Source organism: Scleropages formosus, chromosome 6 (assembly GCF_900964775.1).
Source record: "Scleropages formosus chromosome 6, fSclFor1.1, whole genome shotgun sequence".
In the NCBI taxonomy this organism is placed as follows: Eukaryota; Metazoa; Chordata; class Actinopteri; order Osteoglossiformes; family Osteoglossidae; genus Scleropages; species Scleropages formosus.
In genome coordinates, this window is record NC_041811.1 from 19,850,065 (window position 1) to 19,872,472 (window position 22,408).

General features: G+C 41.9%; 1 protein-coding gene across 3 annotated transcripts in view; it reads left to right on the forward strand.

Annotated features, from left to right (window-relative positions):
• LOC108925072 (WD repeat and FYVE domain-containing protein 3) overlaps window positions 1-22,408 on the forward strand; it is a 74,080-nt gene that overhangs the window by 43,516 nt on the left and 8,156 nt on the right. For all 3 annotated transcript variants that reach the window (XM_018736796.2, XM_018736794.2, XM_018736797.2), the window contains 31 exons: window positions 1,560-1,778; window positions 2,077-2,258; window positions 5,101-5,332; window positions 5,693-5,853; window positions 6,283-6,394; window positions 7,099-7,289; window positions 8,239-8,391; window positions 8,540-8,613; window positions 8,963-9,124; window positions 9,342-9,436; window positions 9,522-9,642; window positions 9,951-10,168; window positions 10,308-10,498; window positions 11,146-11,280; window positions 11,710-11,889; window positions 12,305-12,538; window positions 12,791-12,890; window positions 13,117-13,277; window positions 14,283-14,512; window positions 14,776-14,885; window positions 15,474-15,656; window positions 16,139-16,296; window positions 16,381-16,458; window positions 16,661-16,888; window positions 19,641-19,809; window positions 20,191-20,354; window positions 20,522-20,670; window positions 21,283-21,403; window positions 21,798-21,883; window positions 22,139-22,219; window positions 22,307-22,361. In XM_018736796.2, the coding sequence (XP_018592312.1) occupies window positions 1,560-1,778; window positions 2,077-2,258; window positions 5,101-5,332; window positions 5,693-5,853; window positions 6,283-6,394; window positions 7,099-7,289; window positions 8,239-8,391; window positions 8,540-8,613; window positions 8,963-9,124; window positions 9,342-9,436; window positions 9,522-9,642; window positions 9,951-10,168; window positions 10,308-10,498; window positions 11,146-11,280; window positions 11,710-11,889; window positions 12,305-12,538; window positions 12,791-12,890; window positions 13,117-13,277; window positions 14,283-14,512; window positions 14,776-14,885; window positions 15,474-15,656; window positions 16,139-16,296; window positions 16,381-16,458; window positions 16,661-16,888; window positions 19,641-19,809; window positions 20,191-20,354; window positions 20,522-20,670; window positions 21,283-21,403; window positions 21,798-21,883; window positions 22,139-22,219; window positions 22,307-22,361 (4,733 nt within the window). The remainder of the gene's footprint in view (window positions 1-1,559; window positions 1,779-2,076; window positions 2,259-5,100; window positions 5,333-5,692; window positions 5,854-6,282; window positions 6,395-7,098; window positions 7,290-8,238; window positions 8,392-8,539; window positions 8,614-8,962; window positions 9,125-9,341; window positions 9,437-9,521; window positions 9,643-9,950; window positions 10,169-10,307; window positions 10,499-11,145; window positions 11,281-11,709; window positions 11,890-12,304; window positions 12,539-12,790; window positions 12,891-13,116; window positions 13,278-14,282; window positions 14,513-14,775; window positions 14,886-15,473; window positions 15,657-16,138; window positions 16,297-16,380; window positions 16,459-16,660; window positions 16,889-19,640; window positions 19,810-20,190; window positions 20,355-20,521; window positions 20,671-21,282; window positions 21,404-21,797; window positions 21,884-22,138; window positions 22,220-22,306; window positions 22,362-22,408) is intronic.

Consider the following 22,408-nt stretch of genomic DNA (forward strand, 5'->3'; position numbering starts at 1 on the left):
CAACTTCTCCTAACAGTAGGGACACACCAGCAGTCAAGCAGGTTGCACTAAACAGACAGTGTACATTGTTTCTGTTTAGTGCAGACTTGCTTGACTGTTAACGTGTCCCTCTGCAGACAAAAGCCAGTTTTTCCTGAAATGTGTTAAAATCAGCTTAGAACATTTGCATTTATTCATTTAGCTTATGCTTTTCTCCAAAGCGACTTACAATGTTAATATACCTGCAGTTATTTACCCATTTATACTGTTGTGTAATTTTAATCGAGCAATTTAGGGTAAATACCTTGCTCAAGGGTACTACAGCCTGAGATGAGAATCAAATCTGCAAGCTTTGTGGTCAAAGGCAGCAGCGCTAACCACTATGCTACTGGCTGTCCCAAGTACTTTTTTCTGATTGCACAATTAATAAGTCATTCTTTGAATATTGTGGGCATTTAAATGTCTTTTAAATTTTTTAGGTTCTCTTATTTATTGGTGCCACAGTGTGTTTTTCATTTACACTTGTTCCTCAACTTACAAACACAATTGGGACGTTAAGACTGTCTTTAACTCAGTTGCTTGTATGTTTAGCCACTCTGTCACAAGTAATAAATTTTAACAATATAGCTTAATCCCAACCCCCCCCCCCCCCCCAATTTTTTTAAAGATCAGATTCTGTTAAAAACAAGAGATAAAGCTATAATGAATTAAAATTTTGCTTTATAACCATTCTGTTATCAACACCTCACACAGTGTAGGGTCTGTGTTCCACTATCCTGGAAACAGTGGTCTTGAGACGGGGAACTCCATAGATGGAACACCATTTAATCTTATGTGTCATTGTCATGAAGCAATATCTAAGTCTACTTTCAAATTGGGTTTGATCCCCTGTTAGTGTTTGTAGAGTTTACATGTTCTCCCTGTGTCTGCATGGGTTTCCTCTGGGTGCTCTGGTTTCCTCCCACAGTCCAAACTGTGTGTGAGTGATAGTGTTTTACACTGATGCATGGATGAATAATTCATTGTAAGTAGTGTATCTAACATTGTAAGTCACCTTTGGTGAATAATTTGTGGGCTCATACCACTACATAGGGCTCACTGGAAGTCGCTTTGGAGAGAAGCATCTGTTAAATGAAGGAAGGTAACATTTAGCAAATGCTTTTCTCCAAAGTGATGTAATCCCCCCACCCCCACCATGTCTAGTTTATGAAGCTTGTATAATTTGTCTATATTTTACCCTGACTGGTGGGGGGAAAAAAATGCATTGATACTTTTCTATTGTGTTTTATCAAATAAAAGAGACATTCACTGTTTTACTGAACTATTGGTGGTGTTACATCTGTGTTGTCCACCTTGCTGTGCTGTTTCCCTACGTTGTAAAGCTGCTGTATATGCGGGAGTAGTGTGGTGCAGTTGAAAGACCGGCCAGGTTAAACTAATTGTACTGTATTCAGTGGTATTCTTTTCAGGAACAGTGCTGAGAGCGTACCTACAGAGCTTTGTTGTGGCTATTTATGGACACATTCCTGGGGTCCCTCCTCCTTCTGACGCCTTGTTTTGGGTCTCCTCCTCTGTTGCAGGTGAGCGTCTTTTCCCCCCTCCATCAGGCCTCACCTACTCCTGCTGGTTCTGCATTGAGCGCTTCAGCACTCCGCCACACAACCACCCAGTGCGACTGCTGACAGTGGTGCGACGGGCCACCTCATCGGAGCAGCACTATGTTTGCCTGGCGGTCGTGCTGTCAGCCAAGGACCGATCGCTCACTGTCTCCACCAAAGAGGAGTTGCTGCAGAACTATGGCAAGTGTGAGACCTAGATAAAGCATTTAGCCCACTACAATCAAAGTAGCAGTACTCCTGGCAGCAAAGCAACAGATAATACAAAGCTACGTAGAACGTTTTGAATTCAGTTTAATTTTCTGTATCCTCATATTCTCAGAAGGACAGAAATGCAAATGCCTGCCAGAGATCAGTCAAAAACAAAACAGGATATTCCTTCACTGTCTGAATGCTTAAACAGTAACCACAGCTGTGTGTTCACACTCCCCCCACTGTGGCCGCTGTGTCCTGTACTGTGAAGTGTTTTCTTGCCCTGCAGTGGATGACTTCAGCGAGGAGTCCTCCTTCTATGAGATTTTGCCCTGCTGTGCCCGCTTCCGATCTGGTGACCTCATCAGCGAGGGACAGTGGCACCACCTGGTGTTGGTCATGAGTAAAGGCATGTTGAAAAACAGCACAGCCACTCTCTACATTGATGGGCAGCTGGTGAACACAGTCAAGGTAAATATGAGCATGATTTAAAAAAAAAAAAAAAAAAAAAATCTTATTAGATAGGAAATTAAACAATGACTCTGAGATTAAAATGCAGACTGTCAGCTTTTACTTGAGTATTGTGACAGTTATGCTGAGTGAATAGCATAACAGCAGTTTTTATACATAACATCCCCATGAAGTGACCAAAAGTATTTGGATATTTAGGTCCTTTTGTTGTTTCTTAGCTGATTTAAAGTCATTACATCATTAATTCTTGTACAAAAGACCTAAAGAAAAAAGGTCTACAGTTTATTCTAATGTGCTGTTTGCATTTGGAGTCTGTTGCTACTGTCTGTCAATATGAGGACCAAAGAAGTGTCAGTGCCAGTAAGGTAGACCATTATGAGGCTGAAAAATCAGACTGTCAATCAGAGACATAGCAGAAACAGATGTGTCTAGAGCACAATGATAAAGCTCAGAATAGCAAAAGACCTGGAAGACCACAGGAGACCATTGAAGTAGATGACCAACGAATGCTTTCAGTCATGAACATAAACCTCTTTTCAAATATTGAACAGACCAAGAACACTCCAGGATGTAGACACACAAAGATGAACTTTAAAAGAATATACCAGCCTTGCGTCAAAGGTTTCACCACAACATGTAAACCACTTGCATGCCTCAAGGATAGAAGGTTAGTTTGCAAAAAATCTAGTCGCGTTCTGGGGAAAAAGTCTTTTGGAGAGATGACATGAAGATGAACCTAAATCAGAGTGATAGAAATAGGAGAACGTAGGTGGCACAGTAGCACTGCGAGTAGTGCTGCTGTCTCACAGCACCTGGGTGGCGTGAGAGGTCATGGATTCGATCCCTGCTCAGTCTGTGTGGAGTCTCCACGTCCTCCGGTTTCCTCCCACAGTCCAAAGACATGCTATTCAGGTTCCCCCATAGTGTGTGAGTGACAGAGAGAGTGTTCCTCTGATGTATGGATGAGTGATCCATTGTAAGTAGTGTAAGTCACTGTGGTGAATCAGGTGTGTGGGCTGGTAACACTACATAGAGTTCATTGGCAGTCACTTTGGAGAAAAGCGTCTGATAAATAAATAAATGTGAATGGAGGAAAAAAGTAACTGCTCATGACTCTAAGCATGCCAGGTCATCTGTAATCCATGGTAGAGGTAGTATCTGTATGTATGGCTGCTGTTGGGTCACATGTGTTTATTGATGATGTGGCAGCAAGGTGGAGTCTTGAGTGTACGGAAGCATCTTATCTACTCAGATCTAGCCAAAAGCCTCAAAACTCAGAAGCAGCTTTGCCTTGCAACAGGTGAATGATCAGAAACGTACTGCTAAAGCAACTCTGGGAAGTGGAATGTTCTTAAAGTCAGTCACCCCATCTGAATCCAATTGAGCATGTGTTTTACTTGAAGATAAGACTGAAGGCAAAAACACCCAAAACAAGCTGAAACTGTAGGTGTCTGTCAGTTGCAATCTTCAAGAAGTCATCACTCCATTATGTTAATTTGTCCAATTATTTTTGGTCCACTAAAAGGGAGGTATTGTGTATAAAGGGGCTGCAATGCCTATACGGTTCAACCAATATAAATACAGTCCAATTAAAGGTCACTGTCTGCATGTTAACCTCTTACTCATTTTTAATACAATTTCCCAGAATACAGAGTTAAAGCAATTATCTGTGACACTGTACAAAAACTTTGACTTCACTCTATGCAAGATACCACACCATACTTTCTTCTCCCTTAACAATATAAGTTTTCAGTAGAGTGGTGCTTTTGATAGTTTAAACTAAGGTTAATGGAATCGAAGAAATTCATTTTCATATGCTTTGAAATCGGTGCTTGTAACCTGCCTACCAAGTTCCACCATTTCTTACTTTGATGGTACTGTAAAATGCTTGAGGTGCATGTAAACATTAAATTCATTGTTGCCTGTCCCCCCCCCCCCCCCCCCCAACTTCAGCTATTAACAGATTAAAATTAGTGTAATGAATTGTTTATCTGATAAGCAAAAATTAAAATTTTAAATAATAAAAAAAGTACCCTAGCAGCCAAATTTTTTTTTTTTTTTTTTTTTGTTCAGGATCTCTTTGGAAACGTTTGATCTTTCTCTTAACCTAGTACTAGTGTAGAAATTCAATACGTTGTTGTGTTGTGTGGTATTCATTGGTATCTGGGGTAGTGGCATTATGAACGGAATCCCCCCCCCCCCCTCCATTTTCCCTACATTTTTACTCACCATCCACTCCTGTCCCGTTTTAGAGAGATTCATGAATTAGTTAACGTTTGGACAATTGGACTCAGAAAGGAGGCAACTGTTTGACTGACTGCCTAGAGCCCTGTATAATGTTCATGTAACAATACCTGTAGGGGTTTTTTGAGGGTGCTGTCCTGCTGACATCAGGGGTCCCCATCTTGCTTGCACCCACCCTAAAATGAGTGGCTGTGGAAGCGCTTTGTGCAGACAAAGCACCAGTTTTCTTTTCTGTGTGTTGGTTTGTTAGCCACATCTTGCTTTTTCATTCTGCAAAGTAAACCGCTGCCTCCATCACAATTCACCAAGCTAATTCGTAGAGAACAGATGGGCTCTGTGTCACTGTGTGATGCTAGTAATGCTGTTTTTAAGAGTTCAGTGGGATTCTTGGTTCAGATATGCACAAACCTCATGATCTCAACTAACTATCAATGTTGAACCACTTTATGTCAGATGGTGCTGTGATTGGTTTGGAAAGAGAACAAACGGCATGAAACGACCCTTGAGTGCTGTGATTTACAACAGCTGCCATCCAGCTGTGCTCATTGTCTGACACCAATATTGTGACCTGAGTGACGCATAGCTGTTGTCTTTCCAGCTTCACTATGTTCACAGTATGCCGGGTGGCTCAGGGTCCACCAACCCCCCAGTGGTGACTACGGTATATGGCTACGTGGGCACACCACCAGCTCAGCGCCAGCTTTCCACACTAGCTTGGCGCCTTGGGCCCACCCACTTCCTAGAGGAGGTTCTGCCAGCTGCCAGCATCTCTGCAGTGTATGAGTTGGGCCCCAACTATGTGGGCAGCTTCCAGGCTGTGTATCTGCCCTGTGAGTGTGTCAGTGTGTCTTTTTCTTTTTTTGTGTGTGTATGTGCTTTCATGTATAACAGCAAAAAGGGATGCAAATGGGCAGCTGGGTAAGGACAGTTTCAGATATCAACATGGTTCCCTTTTATTATACCCTGACCCCAGGAACCGGTGTTGCTTTTAGTAGAAAGCACTTAACCATTTAGAAAAGTTAAATTGAATGGAACAGTGAGTGTAAACTGCTTTGCATAAAAGCATTTACTTAGCAATTCATTTAAAGAAATATACAACTAATGCAAGGTAGTTTTCAGGTGTATTTTGTTGTACGTGCTCTTGATTCCTGATACTGGCACTGCTTCAACAATTTAACCTCTTGCTACAGGCAAGGATCCTAAGGGCGAGGGTGCCCCTTCGTGCCCCGTGGCCCTCGTACCCGAGGAGAAGGTGTCCTTCAGCTTGTATGCATTGTCAGTCTCTTCCCTCACTGTGGCCAAGATCCGGAAGGTGTACAACAAGCTCGACAGCAAGGCTATTGCTAAGCAAGTGGGTGCTCTTTCGTCTCAGAGTCAACCTCTTTCACTAAGGGAGATGTGCTGAAAGGTTTTGTGTTAGCTTCTGTGCAATATAAGTCCCTGTTTTGCCCAAATTCCCCTCACCTTGTCTATGGAGCTCTGGAGAGTGCAGTGACAGAAGTTTTGCAGTAGCTCTGTGCTGCTTTCGTTTTCCCTTCATGTGTTTCCTTCCATGTGATGCCTTCCAACCTCAGAATCCAGGCACCAAATGCAGCTAATAATAAACAAAAAGCAACAGTATATTTCAATAATGTTCTTCTTTATCATATGTCATGTAATTGCATAAAGTGGTGTCAGCTGTTTGAAAGGAAGCTTTCTGAAGCCCATATTTCAGTTTCATCTTTTAGGAACACAGGTCCTAGTCTGTCCTGACCACTGTATCTTGTCCTCTGGTTCTCAGTTAGCGGTGTCCTCTCACGAGAATGCCACGCCAGTCAAGCTTATCCACAATGCTGCTGGTCACCTTAATGGCCCAGCGCGGACCGTGGGGGCAGCAGTGATTGGCTACCTTGGTAAGACTTAAAGGTTATCGTTCTACCTGGTAAAGAAGTATGATTTCTGAAACGGAAAAAAAAAAAAGGGGTTACAGGAAATTAATTCAGCTCAAGTGTAGAGAGGTGGAGTGCAGGGAAGCTGCTGCTCTTAACATCATTCTTCTTTTGTTCAAGTATTGTTATGACTCAATGCCTTGCTTCATGGTTTGCCTTTGCGATGTTGTATTTGAACACCAAAGCAATAGTGAAAGTCATGGCACCTTCATCGTTAACATTAGTGTTTGTGCTCTGCAGTGTTTTTACATCTACAGTTATTCATTTAGCGGACACTTCTTCAAAGCGATGTACATTTCATAGAAAATACAATGTGTGCATTACATCAACTTAAAGAGAGACTTGGATGCAGACGCATGATTCTATACCGCACCTGAGTAAGGAAAGTCACTTTTTGAAAGCACAGACTGCCTTCAGGTGAATGTTCACAATTGTTTAGAAAGCCATTTCTCACACAGTTAAAGTGAGCAGCAGACAAATTGAGCAGAGGATCAGTGAAAAGTAACAGAATGACATGAATATCAGGAAGTCTGATAGGTAAACATACTTTTGTTGGTAGGAATTACATATTATTCTGCATGGTTTTTTACTCTCCTTACACTTGGTCACCTTTCAGAGCTCCCACAGTTTACATGGTATATGATGTTTTTCATGTAATTGCCCCTCAGGTGTGCGAGCATTTGTTCCAAAGCCCGTGGCTACAAACCTTCAGTATGTTGGAGGTGCAGCTGCCATCCTGGGCCTGGTTGCCATGGCGTCAGACGTTGAAGGGCTGTATGCGGCAGTGAAAGCACTGGTGTGTGTCGTCAAGAGCAATCCTCTTGCCAGCAAGGAGATGGAAAGGATCAAAGGCTACCAGGTAACTCCTGCCCTGGAGTGAACACAGTACTATATACTCAACTAACTGGCTGTATAGTTCACTGATGCCCTCCAGGTTAACTACCTTTCTTCCCATGAGAGCAAGGACAACATTGACAGCAAGGCCCCTTCCTAAACTTCAACCTGTAAAGTTTTTTGGTTGCATTTGAGGTCTGGTACCACATTTTTGTATAACTTGCAAAGAAAATATTTATTACACTTTTGTATAAAACTGTTTGTAATGTTAAACTGTTTTACAAATGCAGTTTTTTAGCATAAGCTCCTGTGTCTTAAAGCTAGACAGTCTTTCTAAAGCTCTCAAGTCATGTCTGTGTATATTCTGTTATTTTAGTATCATAAAAACAAAACACTAATTGCATATTTTGATGCTGGAGTGAGCTCATTTGCACAATGACATTTTTGCCTCTGAGATCAAACTCCCTTGTGCTCCATGTTGTATTTTTTTGCTAAGTGCTGTTCAGTGTCCCTTCCTGTTCCACACAACCACCTGCTTCCTCTTGTTAATATTCTGCTCAGACAAAATGCCTCCTTATCGCTCTTATTCCGCGGTCCTACCTGTCAAGAGATTTCCCACATAATGTGTCAGCTTTCCTGGTATTTTTTCCATTGTGTGGCATAGCAAACTTTGGTTAGATAATTAACTTTATTCAGCAGCTTCAAAAGTGTGATGTATTACTGTAGCTGAAGATTTACACTGGAGAAACTTGGGCTTATCTACCTTTTGTAAAGGTGCAATATCAGGACACCACCCAAGACTTGAACCTTTGATTATGGCAAGGGCTCAGAGGTCTGGTTGGCCTACTAGTTCAGGTCCATCATTCCAGTTCCCTAATTATGCTACTTACACCCCCCCTTAAGCACACTCAGCCTTTTAATACTATTCTTATTGCAGTGATTAAAGGTGGTTATGACTTTGTCCTGTCGCACAGCTCCTGGCCATGCTCTTGAAGAAAAAGCGTTCTTTGCTGAATAGCCACATTCTCCACCTGACTTTCTCCCTGGTGGGCACAGTGGACAGTGGCCATGAAACCTCCATCATTCCCAACTCCACTGCCTTTCAGGATCTTCTCTGTGACTTTGAGGTGAGGGGAGTGGTACAGATGAACTTGTTGGGTAAAGGGCACTTTGGTCTGTCGATTTGTTTATTACTGCCTTACCTGCAATCTAGATAAATGCTATTTGTGGAGGTCCATCAACTTAGAAAATGCTTTTCGTTTTGCCCTTCCCCAGGTCTGGCTTCATGCTCCCTATGAATTGCACCTTTCCCTGTTTGAGCATTTTATTGAGCTCTTGACTGAATCCAGGTGAATATGTTACTAATCCACTCATTTTTCATAATACTGGCCACATTAGTTGAGAATTTGTTTTAACATTTGTTCATCTCCACTTGGTTCTGAATTAGGTGTTAGTGCTACTGAACATTAAATGTTTTCATATGAAATCACCAGTCTTCTAGTAAAACATTTTTTTTTTTTTTTTTTTTATCTTGAGCTTGTGCTTAGTAATTAAGTCTATACTTCTAGCTTGTTTTTATAGTCACTTGCCTGAAGTGTTTGGTGTTAATAGATAAAGTTCAAGATCCAGATGATGCATATTTGTCAATCCAGGTGACAGTATTAGTATGTAGCTTAATTTAATTGTCTTTCCATCCAGTGAGGCTGCAAAAAATGCCAAGCTGCTGCGGGAATTCCAGTTGATCCCCAAACTGCTGTTGACCCTGCGGGACACATCTTTGTCCCAACCCACCATTGCTGCCATCAGCAATGTCCTCAGTCTGCTGCTTCAGGGCTTCCCCAAGAGCTATGATCTGCTGCGGTAAAGTGCCTTGTCATCTACGCCCAGACTTCCAGTACGCTCTGGGAGAACTCTCTTGTATTGGATGGCTTTTCCAAGGACAGGGAGTGTAGCATAGTTTGTTTTTGTAGAAACCTTTTAGAATAATTTACATACTCTTCAGTCATAACATAATTTAAGAGCCAGATTTTGAAGCTCTTATTTAAAGCTGCCTTGATGGTGTGCTGTTTGTGTTTAGGTTTGGCCAGTTTGTTGCCTCCACGCTGCCCACGTTTGCAGTCTGTGAAAAATTTGTCGTCATGGAAGCCAACAGTGAAGAGAAAGTAGATGGAGGCAAGTCATGAAAGCTCTCGGAAACCATTTGCATGCATGAATACCCTGTAAAGTATTTGTAATGCCTTTGTTTTTCTATTTTCAGCAAATGAGGATGATTTTGGAGGCCTTTTGTCTGCCAATCTCATACTGCTGAGAAACAGACTTCTGGACATCCTGCTTAAGTTGCTCTTCACCTCTAAAGAGAAATGTACTGTCAACGCACAGTAGGTGTCTTGTGCTGAAGAAGTTTGTGGTATTGTGCTCTAGTGGATTTTCTTCCAGTATGTTTGCTGGAGACTATGCTTGGGGTCAGCATGGTGGCAGTGGTGAGGAAGAAGTGAAACAGTCTTGAAACTTTAATTGCAGAACATGAAGAATTTATTCAGCTTGCTGGCCACTGAACACACTGTTACCGCAATAATGGTATCTGAGAGAGCAGGCCTAAAGATTGAAGAAAAAAATTGTGGTCTTCCATAGTTTCTTGTAAGACTGTTTACACTGTTCATCCCCCACACCCCGCCTCCTCCCTCAGGGCATGTGAGGAGCTGGTCCGGACACTGGGTTTTGACTGGCTTGTCATGTTCATGGAAGAGCATCTGCACTCCAGCACTGTGACAGCTGCTATGCGGATTTTGGTGGTGCTGCTCAGCAACCAGCCAATCCTGGCTCGCTTTAAAGAGGGCATTTGTGGGGGGGGCTGGCTGGACCAAACTGACTCAGTGCTCACCAACAAGATTGGCACTGTGCTAGGTGAGCTCCAATAACAGCTGCCAGCAAGTCTAAAACTGTTGACCATGTTACTACCATTATACTACCTCTTTTGTTGCAAATTATGAACAGCTTTCGTGACATATTTGGAACTATAGATTTTGTCCATCTTCCTCCCCAGGTTTCAACGTGGGCCGTAATGCTGGCGGCAGGTCCACTCTGCGGGAGATCAACCGGGAGGCCTGCCATTTCCCAGGGTTTCCTGTGCTCCAGACCTTCCTCCCCAAGCACACTAACGTGCCTGAGCTGTACTTCCTGCTAATGGCGCTCTTTCTTCAGCAGCCTGTGACAGAGCTGCCGGAGAACCTGCAGGTAAATGTTAGTATAACATTCTTCTCTGCTAACCCTGCTGCTGCACACAAATGACATACAGATTTTCACTGAAGTTTTTTTTTTTTTTTTTTAAAATAAATTTTCTCCACAGCTACTCCCATGATTAGTTTGAGTAGACCTAATGCCATATTGAAGGATCACAACACTTTTGTTGGAGCTTATTACTACTAAATATAATTATAATAGAAATTCATCAAATCAACAAGAATGTTGCATGCTTTCCAGATTAGACCAGCTGTTTATTGCAGTGAGCTGTTTGTATAAATTAAATTTATTCGTTTAGCTGTTGCTTTTCTGCAAAGCGATTTAGTGTTAAGCTACCTACAACTATTTACCCATTTATACAGCTGGACAGTTTTACTGGAGCAATTTAGGGTAAGAACCTCACTCAAGGGTGTTACAGCTAGAGGTGGGATTCGACCCTGCTATCTTAGGGTTCAAAGGTGACAGATTTAGCCACTACACTACTAGCTGCCTAGTTTACTTTTGTAAATCTGCCTTAAGTTGCCAGTGTCCTTAAATAACTTGAATCTTTATGCAAGTGAGCAAACCCATTGCCTGCTGTAATTTGTGTGGCCCTTGCCACGTTCAACAAGAGCTAGCGGTAATCATCCTCTTCCTTGCAGTTTGACCTGGATTCCATCTGGACCTTCATCTTTGGTGTGCCAGCGTCCAGTGGTGCTGTGGTTGGATCCATCAACACTGTTTGCACCGATGCAGCCTTCCTGCTGCTCGCTATGCTGCGCAGCATGCTTAACTTGGTGAGGAGACAAGGAAGTAGAAGGGAGCAGGATGTTGATGAAGTGGATAAGGCTGATCTTATAGGACACATTTAAGAGAAAGACTGAGGAGGATCATAATAATGAGGAAGAACAGTGAGGCAGTAATGAGAATGATAAGCATGAGACGGAGATGATGATGTGGATACAGAAAAGTGTGGAAGTAGTTTTGTGGAGAAGAGCAGCATGATATATGCCACAGCAGGTCTATTGAGATCAATCTAGAACACAGGTAGCTTAGGAAGCCAAGAGCTATAAAGTTCTATCACCAGAATGATTGTACTGTTTCATGTGAATACTGCAAAGTGTGTCTTATGTTGGTTTTCCTGCTATGAGATTTGTGCTTGGACAGCACTGGCATTGCAAGGTGTTGTCCAGTGCTCAGGAAGCTCGCACTATGTGTTCCTTCAGCCTTGGCAGTCTGAGGAGGAGGGCTCCTGGCTCCGAGAGTACCCTGTTACCCTGATGCAGTTCTTTCGCTACCTCTACCACAACGTGCCCGACCTGATGCACATGTGGATCAGTCCCGAGTTCCTGTGTGCACTGGCTGCCACAGTCTTCCCCTTCAACATCAGACCCTACTCTGAAATGGTATGCATGTTTGCTGAAGCACATCTTTTTTCCACAATGTGTAAAATATGAGTTTGTAAGCGTAATGCAAAAACTGAATTTTAATGTTACAAAACTCAGAGGGCTCTTGAGTAAAGGTAGATACCCTAAATTTCACATAGTATAGGTATGAAGGATGCAAAATAAATTTAACACATTCTGCTTCAGCCTTTAGACTGTTATAAACATACTATCTTTAGTACATTTGGCAGTACTAAAGTGACACTGTAAAAGTTATTTAAAAAAAGTTTTTAATTTGTGTTTTGCTAGTAAGACTAAAAGTACTAGGTGGTTTGAAATACTGCATGTTTTTTCCCCAGTATAGTTACTTATTTCAGAGCAGAATGTTAAACACAAAGTTATGTGTGGCTCTAATATCCTTACACTCTGACTCCAGGTGAGTGACCTGGACGATGAGGTGAACTCCCCAGCTGAGGAGTTCAAAGCCTTTGCTGGAGACACGGGTATGAACCGCAGCCAGTCTGAGTACTGCAATGTAGGTTCCAAGACCTACCTGACCAACCACCCAGCCAAGAAGTACGTTTTTGACTTCATGAGAGTGTTGATTATGGAGAACTTGTGCTTGACCCCAGCCAGCAAACAGACACCCATCGTTGACCTGCTGCTTGAGGTAACCAGTAAATGTATGGTGAAATTTTACAGATTTTGAAACAGGGAAACTGTAGTAGAATGCTTGTTGGTAATAATTTCATTGATATTGTCAGCTGTAGCACATGGCCTTATTGTTATCTTTTAAACATTTTTGTTTTGTATAAGCCTACAAACATTGCAAATCACCTTCTATCTAGGCATATTATAACTGAAAAATGCAAATAAATAATTGAATAAATGCTTAATTATGTTTATATATACACATGGCCAGGCCTCTCCAGAGCGTTCAACTCGGACCCAGCAGAAAGAGTTCCAGTCCTACATTTTGGACAGCGTGATGGAGCACTTATTAGCTGCAGATGTCCTCCTAGGTGAGACCCTAGACTGTAATGCCCAATAAAAAGTTTTTGTTATGATGCTGTTATTGGTTCAAATGTTTTGATCTTTTTTCTTTTTTTTAATAGAGGTTACTCTTGTCAGAGAAAAGTTACACTTCCAAGTACTTCTTGTGCAGCTTGAACACAATGTTATCTCAGGTTTTGAAGGAAGTCTTTTTGTCAACCATCTTCTTCACACTCTGTTTTGTACCTGCATTAGGTGAGGATGCTTCACTACCCATCACCAGTGGGGGGAACTACCAGGTCCTGGTAAACAACATCTTCTATTTCACCCAGCGGGTGGTGGACAAGTTGTGGCAGGGCATGTTCAACAAGGACTCCAAGCTGGTGGTGGAGTTTATCGTGCAGCTCATTGGACAGGTGTGAAAGATGACGAATCTTAAGACCTGTTGTATTTATATTTTAAAAAGTTTAAAAATGTTGATCCATGCATACTGCCCAGGTGCTGTTTCCTTACAGCAACTAAATGTTGCAAAATGACATGGGTTCAATTCCCAGTCCATCTGTGTGGAGTTCGTATGTTCTGTGTGTGTTTTGTGATGGTTTCCTCCAGCTGCTCCCATTTCCTCTCACCGTCCAAAGGCGTGATTTAGATAAATGGGCGACACCAAATGGCCCATTCTGTGTATTTTACATTGCTCTGGTGTATGGATGACTGGCTAGTGTATCTAGCACATTTTAAGCCACCTTGGCTGAAAAGGTGTCAGCTAAATGAAACAATGTTCATTATAAGTTGCTTTGGAGAAAAGGTAAATGTAAATGTTTATTTGCTTAGTAAACATTGAGTTAATAAATGACCAGGGTAGAGATGAAATGAGAACAGTTTTCCTTCCCCTGGTAAGTGCATGATTTAGATCCAAGTAATTGCTCTCCATGAAAGGAGAATACAGTGGATTAGCCTATAAATAGATCTTTCCCCTTGTGCTTAATTTCCTATCTCTCCCCTCCACAGCAACTGCAGTTGTATAAAAGACTTGATGTTTTCCAAAAACCTGGGCCTAATGATTTCGGGGTCTCACAGAAGAGCAGTGAAAAATAAATAATTTTACCATAACTCCTTTAACTTTAGCCCTCATTTAAAAATTCATACTAATCCATAGTATTTTGAGTTTTCAAGTACATTGTTCACTTGACATGATGTGAATTGCTTTTGTTCAGCACAGTTGAAAGGTCAAGTTAATGTGTTTTACCAAGAGTCTTTCTTAGAGTATGGCTAAAAGCTGCAGGTTGCAGCTTCTAAAAGAATAGAAAATTAATAATACAGGCAGTAAGCCCAAATTGTTTCATACTCCCAGTAGTCTTGGTCCTTTTCTGTGTCAAGCTTGATAGTTCTTTGTCTGAACTTTTTCTTCTTCCCCAACTCAGTCGAAGAGGAGGTCCCAAGGATTTTCACTGGATTCCATCTATCACTGTCTGAACCGGACTATCCTCTACCAGCTTTCCCGACCACACAAGACTGTGCCTCAGCAGGTGGCCCTGCTGGATGCACTACGGGTCCTCACAGTGAACCGCAACCTGGTCCTGGGCCCTGGCAACCATGACCAGGAATTCATTGCCTGTCTGGCCCACTGCTTTATCAACCTGCACTCTGGGAGGTGGGTTGTGGGCTGCCAAAAGGGGAGATGCTTGTTCATGAAGGAGATCCTTTTATTCAAACACATAGGTATTTCATAAGGACTCAAAACAATTCACATTAGTAGCAGATTAAAGTGCACCATATAGTGACTACAGAGCCCCTCTGGAGAATTGAATTGAAAATGTTTAAGATAATTACCTTTTTGCATTGAAGGACATGGAAATGTGTGATATTTCATAACACCCCTGTGACCAGATTTGCTATTTGGTTTCTCCACTCCAGTTCTGTGGATGGCTTCGGGCTAGAAGCTGAGGCACGCATGACCACTTGGCACGTTATGATACCATCTGAGTCAGAGCCTGATGCAGCTCACAATCAGGATGTCAGTGAAGGTATGGCGTAGGTACCCCCATGTGTTTGGCTGATCTGTTGTGCCCTTTGTCTTTGGGAGTCTGAAAAATAATGCTGAGCATTCATTAAAACAGTTGTACTGAGCACTTGATTATGTCTTTGGTTTTTGGTGCATTAACTCTTAAGCTTGGGAGGAATTACTCTACTGTTGGTTATTTGATCATGACCACAATGTCAGCAATAAATTTGGCAAAAATCACCACAGATTAGTTTCCTTTCAGGATCACTGAAAGTTGTCAAAACAGTATTGTTAAGAAAACGGTTTTAAATTGTATTTGTATGAACTGAAATTAAAGATTGTTGCTTACTAGTAGATTGCTTCGATGTGATGAATTTCTAAAGGAAACACTGCTAGGGTAGAATTCTCATTAGTGTTTTTATTAAATGGAGATTTGAACTGGCTCTGTCCATTCATATGTAAGTAACATTTAGTTGACCTGCATTTGCACTGGCAGTAGCCTGAGGGCACCATTCACAGAGCTTCTATAATATAGGCCCCAGGTATTGAGTGTCTGGGAGATTGGAGCATGCTTGTGCAAACATGTTCCCTGTATTTTCCCATGCCCCAGGTCGCCAGCTCCTGTTGAAGGCCATCAACCGTGTGTGGACTGAATTGGTGCACAGCAAGAGGCAGGTGATGGAAGAAATCTTCAAGGTAGTCCTGCCAGCCAATGAGCGTGGCCATGTGGACATCACCTTGGCCCGGACGCTCATTGAGGAACCAGCAGCCAAGTACTGGCTCAACCACCTTGGTAAGAGCGGCGGTAGGCACGCAGGAGCTTCATTGTGAACTTCATCCAGTCCATGGAGAGGAGTGTTAATGGTCCTTGGCATGCTACATTTGTTCAACAGTAAATTTAGGCAATGCATAAGTATGACTTTACAAGGGTCAGACGGGCTTTACTGACTTATTTACAGGCCACCTTGAAATAGAATTGTCTGTACCAGTGATGTCTAAGCCAGAGACATTGCTAATGAACAATTTTAAGTCACTGAAACCGGACTAAAAAGTCTTTGTTACTCATGATTTAGTCTGGAAATAAGTTGTAAATTATTCTGCTTTGTTCATCAGCAACTAAGCAAAGCATCGTGGCTACATGGCTAAAGAAAGAGTGCTGTAAATAAGTAGTTGTGTCCCAACACAAAATTAGTCACATTAAAATGTTGCTTGAGTAAAGAGGTGTGGTTTTTGGATTGCCTGTTATCTTTTGGATCCCCATCTCCATCCCTTCAGCTCACGAGAAGAAGTGCATTAGCCGTGGGGAGGCGGTCGCTCCTGTGGCCCAGTCCAAGCTGTCTCGGGTCAGTAGTGGTTTTGGCCTGTCAAAGCTGACGGGAGCACGGCGCAGCAGGAAGGAGAATGCGATCAACAAGAACAACCTGTCGGCGCAGGTACAGCCTGTCTTGAGAGTAAGGGGGACTCTTCTTTCCATCAGCTTGTTGGTCACCTGTCTACTAAATTTTCTGTGTCCCCAGGAAACATTCCAATGGATGTTCACGCACATTGCAGTTGTACGAGACCTGGTCACCATGCAGCACAAGGAGTATCAGGAGGTCTGTATGAGATTTGCAGCCTTTTGTAGTCATTTAAGGACTGCTTTAGTGGTTTGCTCTTATGCTGAGGTATAAAATTTGGATTCTTGTCGAGCTGAGGTCCTAGACTGGAAAAACCTCAGAATATGAGGGAATTCCATGCCTGAAAGGTGATTTCACATAGGTGCAAAATAAACTTCACATGCTGTCTGTAACCCTTTAGAGGCAGCAGAATGCCCTGAAGTATGTGACGGAAGAGTGGGCGAATATTGAATATGAGCTACTGCGGGAAAGGGGATTGTGGGGTCCACCCATTGGCTCCCACCTCGATAAATTCCTGCTGGAGATGACGGAGGGTCCATGCCGGATGAGGAAGAAGATGGTCCGCAATGACATGTTCTACATCCACTACCCCTATGTGCCGGACACAGAGCCTGACACCAGCTCTCAGGTATGACCTTTTACCAATGGTCTTGACCTCGTCTGCACTGATGAAGTGTAGCTGCAGAGCCTTAAGCGCTGCCATGATTCATCTCAAGCTCGCTGTTATAGTCGAGGAGGCGATGCAAGTGTTGGGAGCTGTGGACGTCAGGAGCGGGATCAAGGGATTGAGGAGACCGAGGGACTTGGAAGGACGGGTAGGGTGTCGTGGGTTCACTCGAGAGCGCTGGAGAGATGACTTCCTCAAATAAGTCTGCAAGTAGGGTGTGCAGGTGCTGTAGCTTTATACCCCACTGCTCCGATTTTGGGCAGGTCCAGACGTTCAGGGCAATGTTGTGTGCATGACAGTCCAACTAAAAAAAAAAAAAAAAAAAAAAAGAAGTCTTTGTCCTACCTCGGGCTCACGCTCCCACGAGCTGATGAACTGCTGTAGACGTGCAATGTTTTGATGCGCATGGCAACGTAGCGCCTGTTTGTTATTACGAATAATTGTATGTACAGTAACTCAGATTTTTAATGGGCTGTGCAGGGGGTGGTTCGTAACTACGGGTTGTACGTAAATTGGACGTTTGTAATCATGTTAACTTATTAATTTAATTTTGAGGATGTTTTAATTTATGATAATTGTCCTGTATTGAAATACTTTGAGTTTTGCTAAATTTAGGACATTTTCTTAGATGTGCATCAATTAGCTCAGTAAAGATTGGATTAACATATCATTAGGCTGAAAATTTTCTTTTCATATATTTCTTATATGTTTTAACGTAAACTATCATTTCGCTTAGACCAGTTTTAGTTCACTATATAGCTTATAGGCTACTGCTTTATGTTCAAATCCATTTGTATAAATGTGTTTCCAGTGGTTTTGTCACTTCTTTTTTAATAGTTTCTGTTTGATGTGGATAATTGGGATTAAAGATTTCTGTACATCTGTATATCTGACAAGATAGACTGCAGCAGTTTATGATGTCACAGCTTTGAGATGGGGCAGTGGCCTTAATTTATGAGTGCATGCTGCAGGTTCTGAGGCAATGTGCACAACAGTCCACATGCACGTAGATTAGCACCTTGATTTGGTTAATACCCTAAAGGGATTCAGTGAGAAGGATGTGAGCAGAATTGATCTTCATGGATCATGCAAGAAATGACAGAATAAGGAAATGCCCTGGTGCAAATACGAAAGTGTAATTGCAACTGTTAGGCATGTTGCTTAAATCTTTACAACTCTTTACAACATCTTTTGTCTTTCAGTGGACATTGTTTTAAAAATATATTTTGTAGTAAAGTGTATCATTGTTCATTTTGAGCATTAGCCACAGCGGAAGCTTGTTGCTCTTGTGGAGAAAGAAAGGATAAATGCGCCTTATGAGGTGCCGTCCTCTGGAAGTTCCCTTAAGCTTCTTAGTCACAAATCCTTAGTGCTGGATGCCCTGTGCTTTCGCGGTTCATCTGTTTACTTACAGTAGTCTCCCACCCACATTTAACAAGGAACAGACACTTGAAAGAATGACCAGCAATTATTTTTCCCCACACTGAAAGAGTCTTTTGAAAGGTTTGGTGAACTTGCTCCTGCAGTAAGCTCTCCTGTGTGTTTTCTGTGCTAGCTTTTCCATTTAGATACATATATTTGCATATTGCAGTCACTTAAATCCTCCATATGCTGTACTTGATAACAGAAGAATAATGATGCCCAGCAATTTTGTTAATGTGGTTTCAAGTCTGGCTGCTAAGTGATGTATTAGAAACTGTTCTGTAAATAGCTCCCTTACCCCTTCCTCATTTCTCTGCTGATGTTTACAAACCTCACTTTCTGCCTCATCTTTAAAATTTCAGAGGTCAATTTTCCCACCCTGAGCTCAATTGTGGACATAGTCTTGACAGTGAGAGTTTCAGAACTGAATCCTTAACATCTTGACTTTTTCCTCTCATTGTAGGCATAATGCATTTTGCACTAGAGCTCTGGCATTAGTTCTCTCCCAAACTTGTGATGTATCAAGTAGAGTTGAAATGCACATGCAAGATATTTGTAATAAACATTTGTTTTTCTAAACTTTTTCTTCCATACATGTAATGCTTTGCGCATGCACATTAAGGTGCTTATTGAGAAGACCAGTTGTATTTCTGTACTGTTCTTAAAATGATGCTTTGTGCACATTGTGTCCTTTGAAACAATATCCATGCAACCAACTCTGGATAAGAGAATAAACTAATATAAATCTAATGTTTAAAATTTTATTTGCTAAGAATTTGATGCTTGATGTTAATGGATTTTATCTAGCTTTTAAAATATATTTTCCATGTCTGTCAGATTTTGAATAGATGTTGAAGCAGTGAACTGTTAAAACCTCCCAAATGGCTTGTCTTAATACATATGATGAATTCCTTATAATGAATTTCCATATTACAATACATAAATTGTTGATATTCAGATAAACATTTTATGCAGCTACTCGTGTACATTGGTTCATATGGTGGAAAGTAAACTGTACTTTAGAATCATGCATAGGTGTCTAAGTCTCTCTCTGCTAATATAATGCACATATTGTATTTTCTATGAGATGTAAGGCCTTGGAGAAAAGCATCTGCTAAATGTAAATTTACACCCAGCAAGAATTGTGAATTATGCAGTAGTAAAACGAGACTGATTTCTTCTCAGTAGTTAGCCACCCAGAGCAGAGGCAAATTTTCCCCTGTGCTCAATATAGGGTAAAAATAGTATATAGTATTAATTTTATGTCGTCTTCTCGCCCTCCCTCAAACAGAAGCCTGTTCGGTATAGGAGGGCCATCAGCTATGACAGTAAGGAGTACTACATGCGTGTGCTGTCTGGGAACCCAGGCATGTACCAGCACTCCATTGAGCAGAGCTCGGAGGGCATGACCACACAGCATGAGCCTGAGCACGGTGAAGACACCATAGCCAGGGTCAAAGGTACATTGCTGCAGACATAACAAAAAATTGATTTTGAGTGCTTCTTATGTTTGGTCTAAATTTTGAGTTGTTTGGCCTTTGCATTTTACCTCTTTACTCCTATTCTATTTATTATTCTATTCTATTATTTTATTTTTCTGTCAGACACCTCTTGAGAGCTGAAACAATATCAATCCTGTGCATAGATCAGAAGAACCCTAGCTAGTTGTTTTCGGGAACTTATTGTTGCTGTATATGGCTGTAGTAGATTTGGTTTTTTTAAGGTATCCACATGTGCCGTAAAAGACAAAAATTGCATCACCAGTGTAGAGGAATGTTTGACTGTTTACTTGAAGAGGCTCAGTTTAGCCCTCTCCTCTTACTGTTGTTTATCTGTGACAGGCCTGGTAAAGCCCCCTTTGAAGCGTTCACGCTCCACGGCAGATGGTGGAGACGAGGACAGCCAGGAGCAATTGCAGGATCAGATGCTAGAGGCTGGAGCCATGGATGAAGAGGAGAAAACGGATAACACCCCCCTGCTCCGTTTGCTGGAGGAGGGTGAGAAGGTGATGTGTTGCTGGGTACTTGACTCTCTGAGATTGGAAAGGATATACAAGTCTACTTTACTGTAATTCCAAATATCCAGTAACTCTGGATAATCTGAAGTCCTGCTTCCTGCTATACTGAGGGAATGTGTACATTGCTGTGCTTTGTGTATGTTTTGGGGATGTAGATTCAGCACATGTACCGATGCGCTCGGGTCCAAGGCCTGGACACCAGTGAGGGTCTGCTGCTCTTTGGCAAGGAGCACTTCTATGTGATTGATGGCTTCACCATGACAGTGACCCGGGAGATTCGGGACATTGATACACTGCCGCCAAAGTAGGTGACATACTGGACCCAGTTGAAGAATCCTAATGAAATCAATTTTCAGGTGAAATATGGGAAATCTGCATAGGAGTGATTTGCTTCTTATGGACACACATTTCCACAGCCGTCTCCCTTTCCTTTCCTGCCTAATTCAATTGCTCGTGGATAGGAATGAAATAGCCATAGTCAGCTGTATGAAAATGGAAGTTGCTGTTTCGTATTCAGATGTACCCTTTCTTTTCGTTCATCTGCTCTGAATGTGCAGAAATGATTGTACATTGCATTGTTGGCACTTTTATAGATTGCAAATTTTCTGCTCTTCAGCTTCAGAAAGTCTCCTAAAATAAACAGGGAGGTGTTTTTCCACTCTGTCTTTCTTCCCACTGCAGTTTTTAATTTGAATAAGAATAGAAAGTTTTTTTTTTTTTTTTTTTTTTTTTTTTTTTTTTTTTTTTCCTTCCCCGCCCCCCCATTCCCTTCTCCCCTCTCTCTCTCAATGAAGAAAGTGGTCTGTTTCAGCTTGTGAAATAGGCCATTGCTGTGTGAATTGCCCATTATCCAGCAGAAAGAGCAGTGAAGTGTGGTGTGGTGCTGAAACCTGTGACCCTGTGTTTGGTTTTCCAGTATGCATGAGGCCATCATCCCTCGGGGAGCACGACAGGGCCAGAGCCAGTTAAAGAGAACCTACAGCATTTTTGCCTATGAAGACATTAAGGAGGTGCACAAGCGACGCTACCTGCTGCAAGTGAGAGCATGTTTTTAATTTGATTTACTTTGTATACACTTTTCTACACTTGCTTTTTATTCCTTTAGTGGGTGCTTTTCTCAATTTACTTAGTGTTAAGCTGCCTACAGTTACCTACTTTCATACAGCTAGACAACTTTTAGTGGAGAAATTTAGGGTAAGTATCTTGCTGAAGGGTACTAAACCAACAGGTGGAATTCATACCTGCAACCTCTGAGCCCAAAGGTGGCAGCTCTCTCTACTACGCTTCCTGCTGCCCAGTGTACTTTTGTGAATCTGCTTCTTTCATAGCTGGTATTATAATAAAATAGTATTCAAAATAGCTTATTTGAAGGATTCATTTATTTTGCACTGTTGTTATAACTCTATTTTCACTTTTCATGTTTTATTCCAGCCTATTGCAGTAGAAGTTTTTTCAGGGGATGGGCGGAATTACCTACTGGCATTCCAGAAAGGTGTCCGGAACAAGGTGTACCAGAGGTTTGTTTGCCTTTCTTCAAAATCTGAGCTCTCCTCTTACACACTTCCGTATTTCAGTTTTTACCACTTTACAGAATAAGCCTCTATTTTTTGTAAATAAAAAAAGTAAGTAAAAGTATGCACTTTCGTATCAAGCAAAACAAAGTGAAGAAGGTGGATTTAAAATGGAACCAAACCTGTATAATGTCTGTCTGGTTAAATGAACTTCAGCTGGTGCCTGGGGTATTAGCCTAATTTAAGAATGCATCTTTGCAGGTTCTTGGCTGTAGTTCCCTCACTGGTCGATAGCTCAGAGTCTGTCTCGGGCCAGAGGCCCAACACCAGCGTTGAGCAAGGGTGGGTGATCTGACTCATACTAATCACTCAGAGTACAAACATATTGAAGTTTTACAGACATTTTTATCTTTTTTTTATATCGTGTAGGTCTGGTTTGCTGAGCACCTTGGTTGGTGAGAGGTCTGTAACGCAGCGATGGGAGGTAAGCACATGCTTCCTGGAAGGACATTTCCCACAGGATTTGTCTGT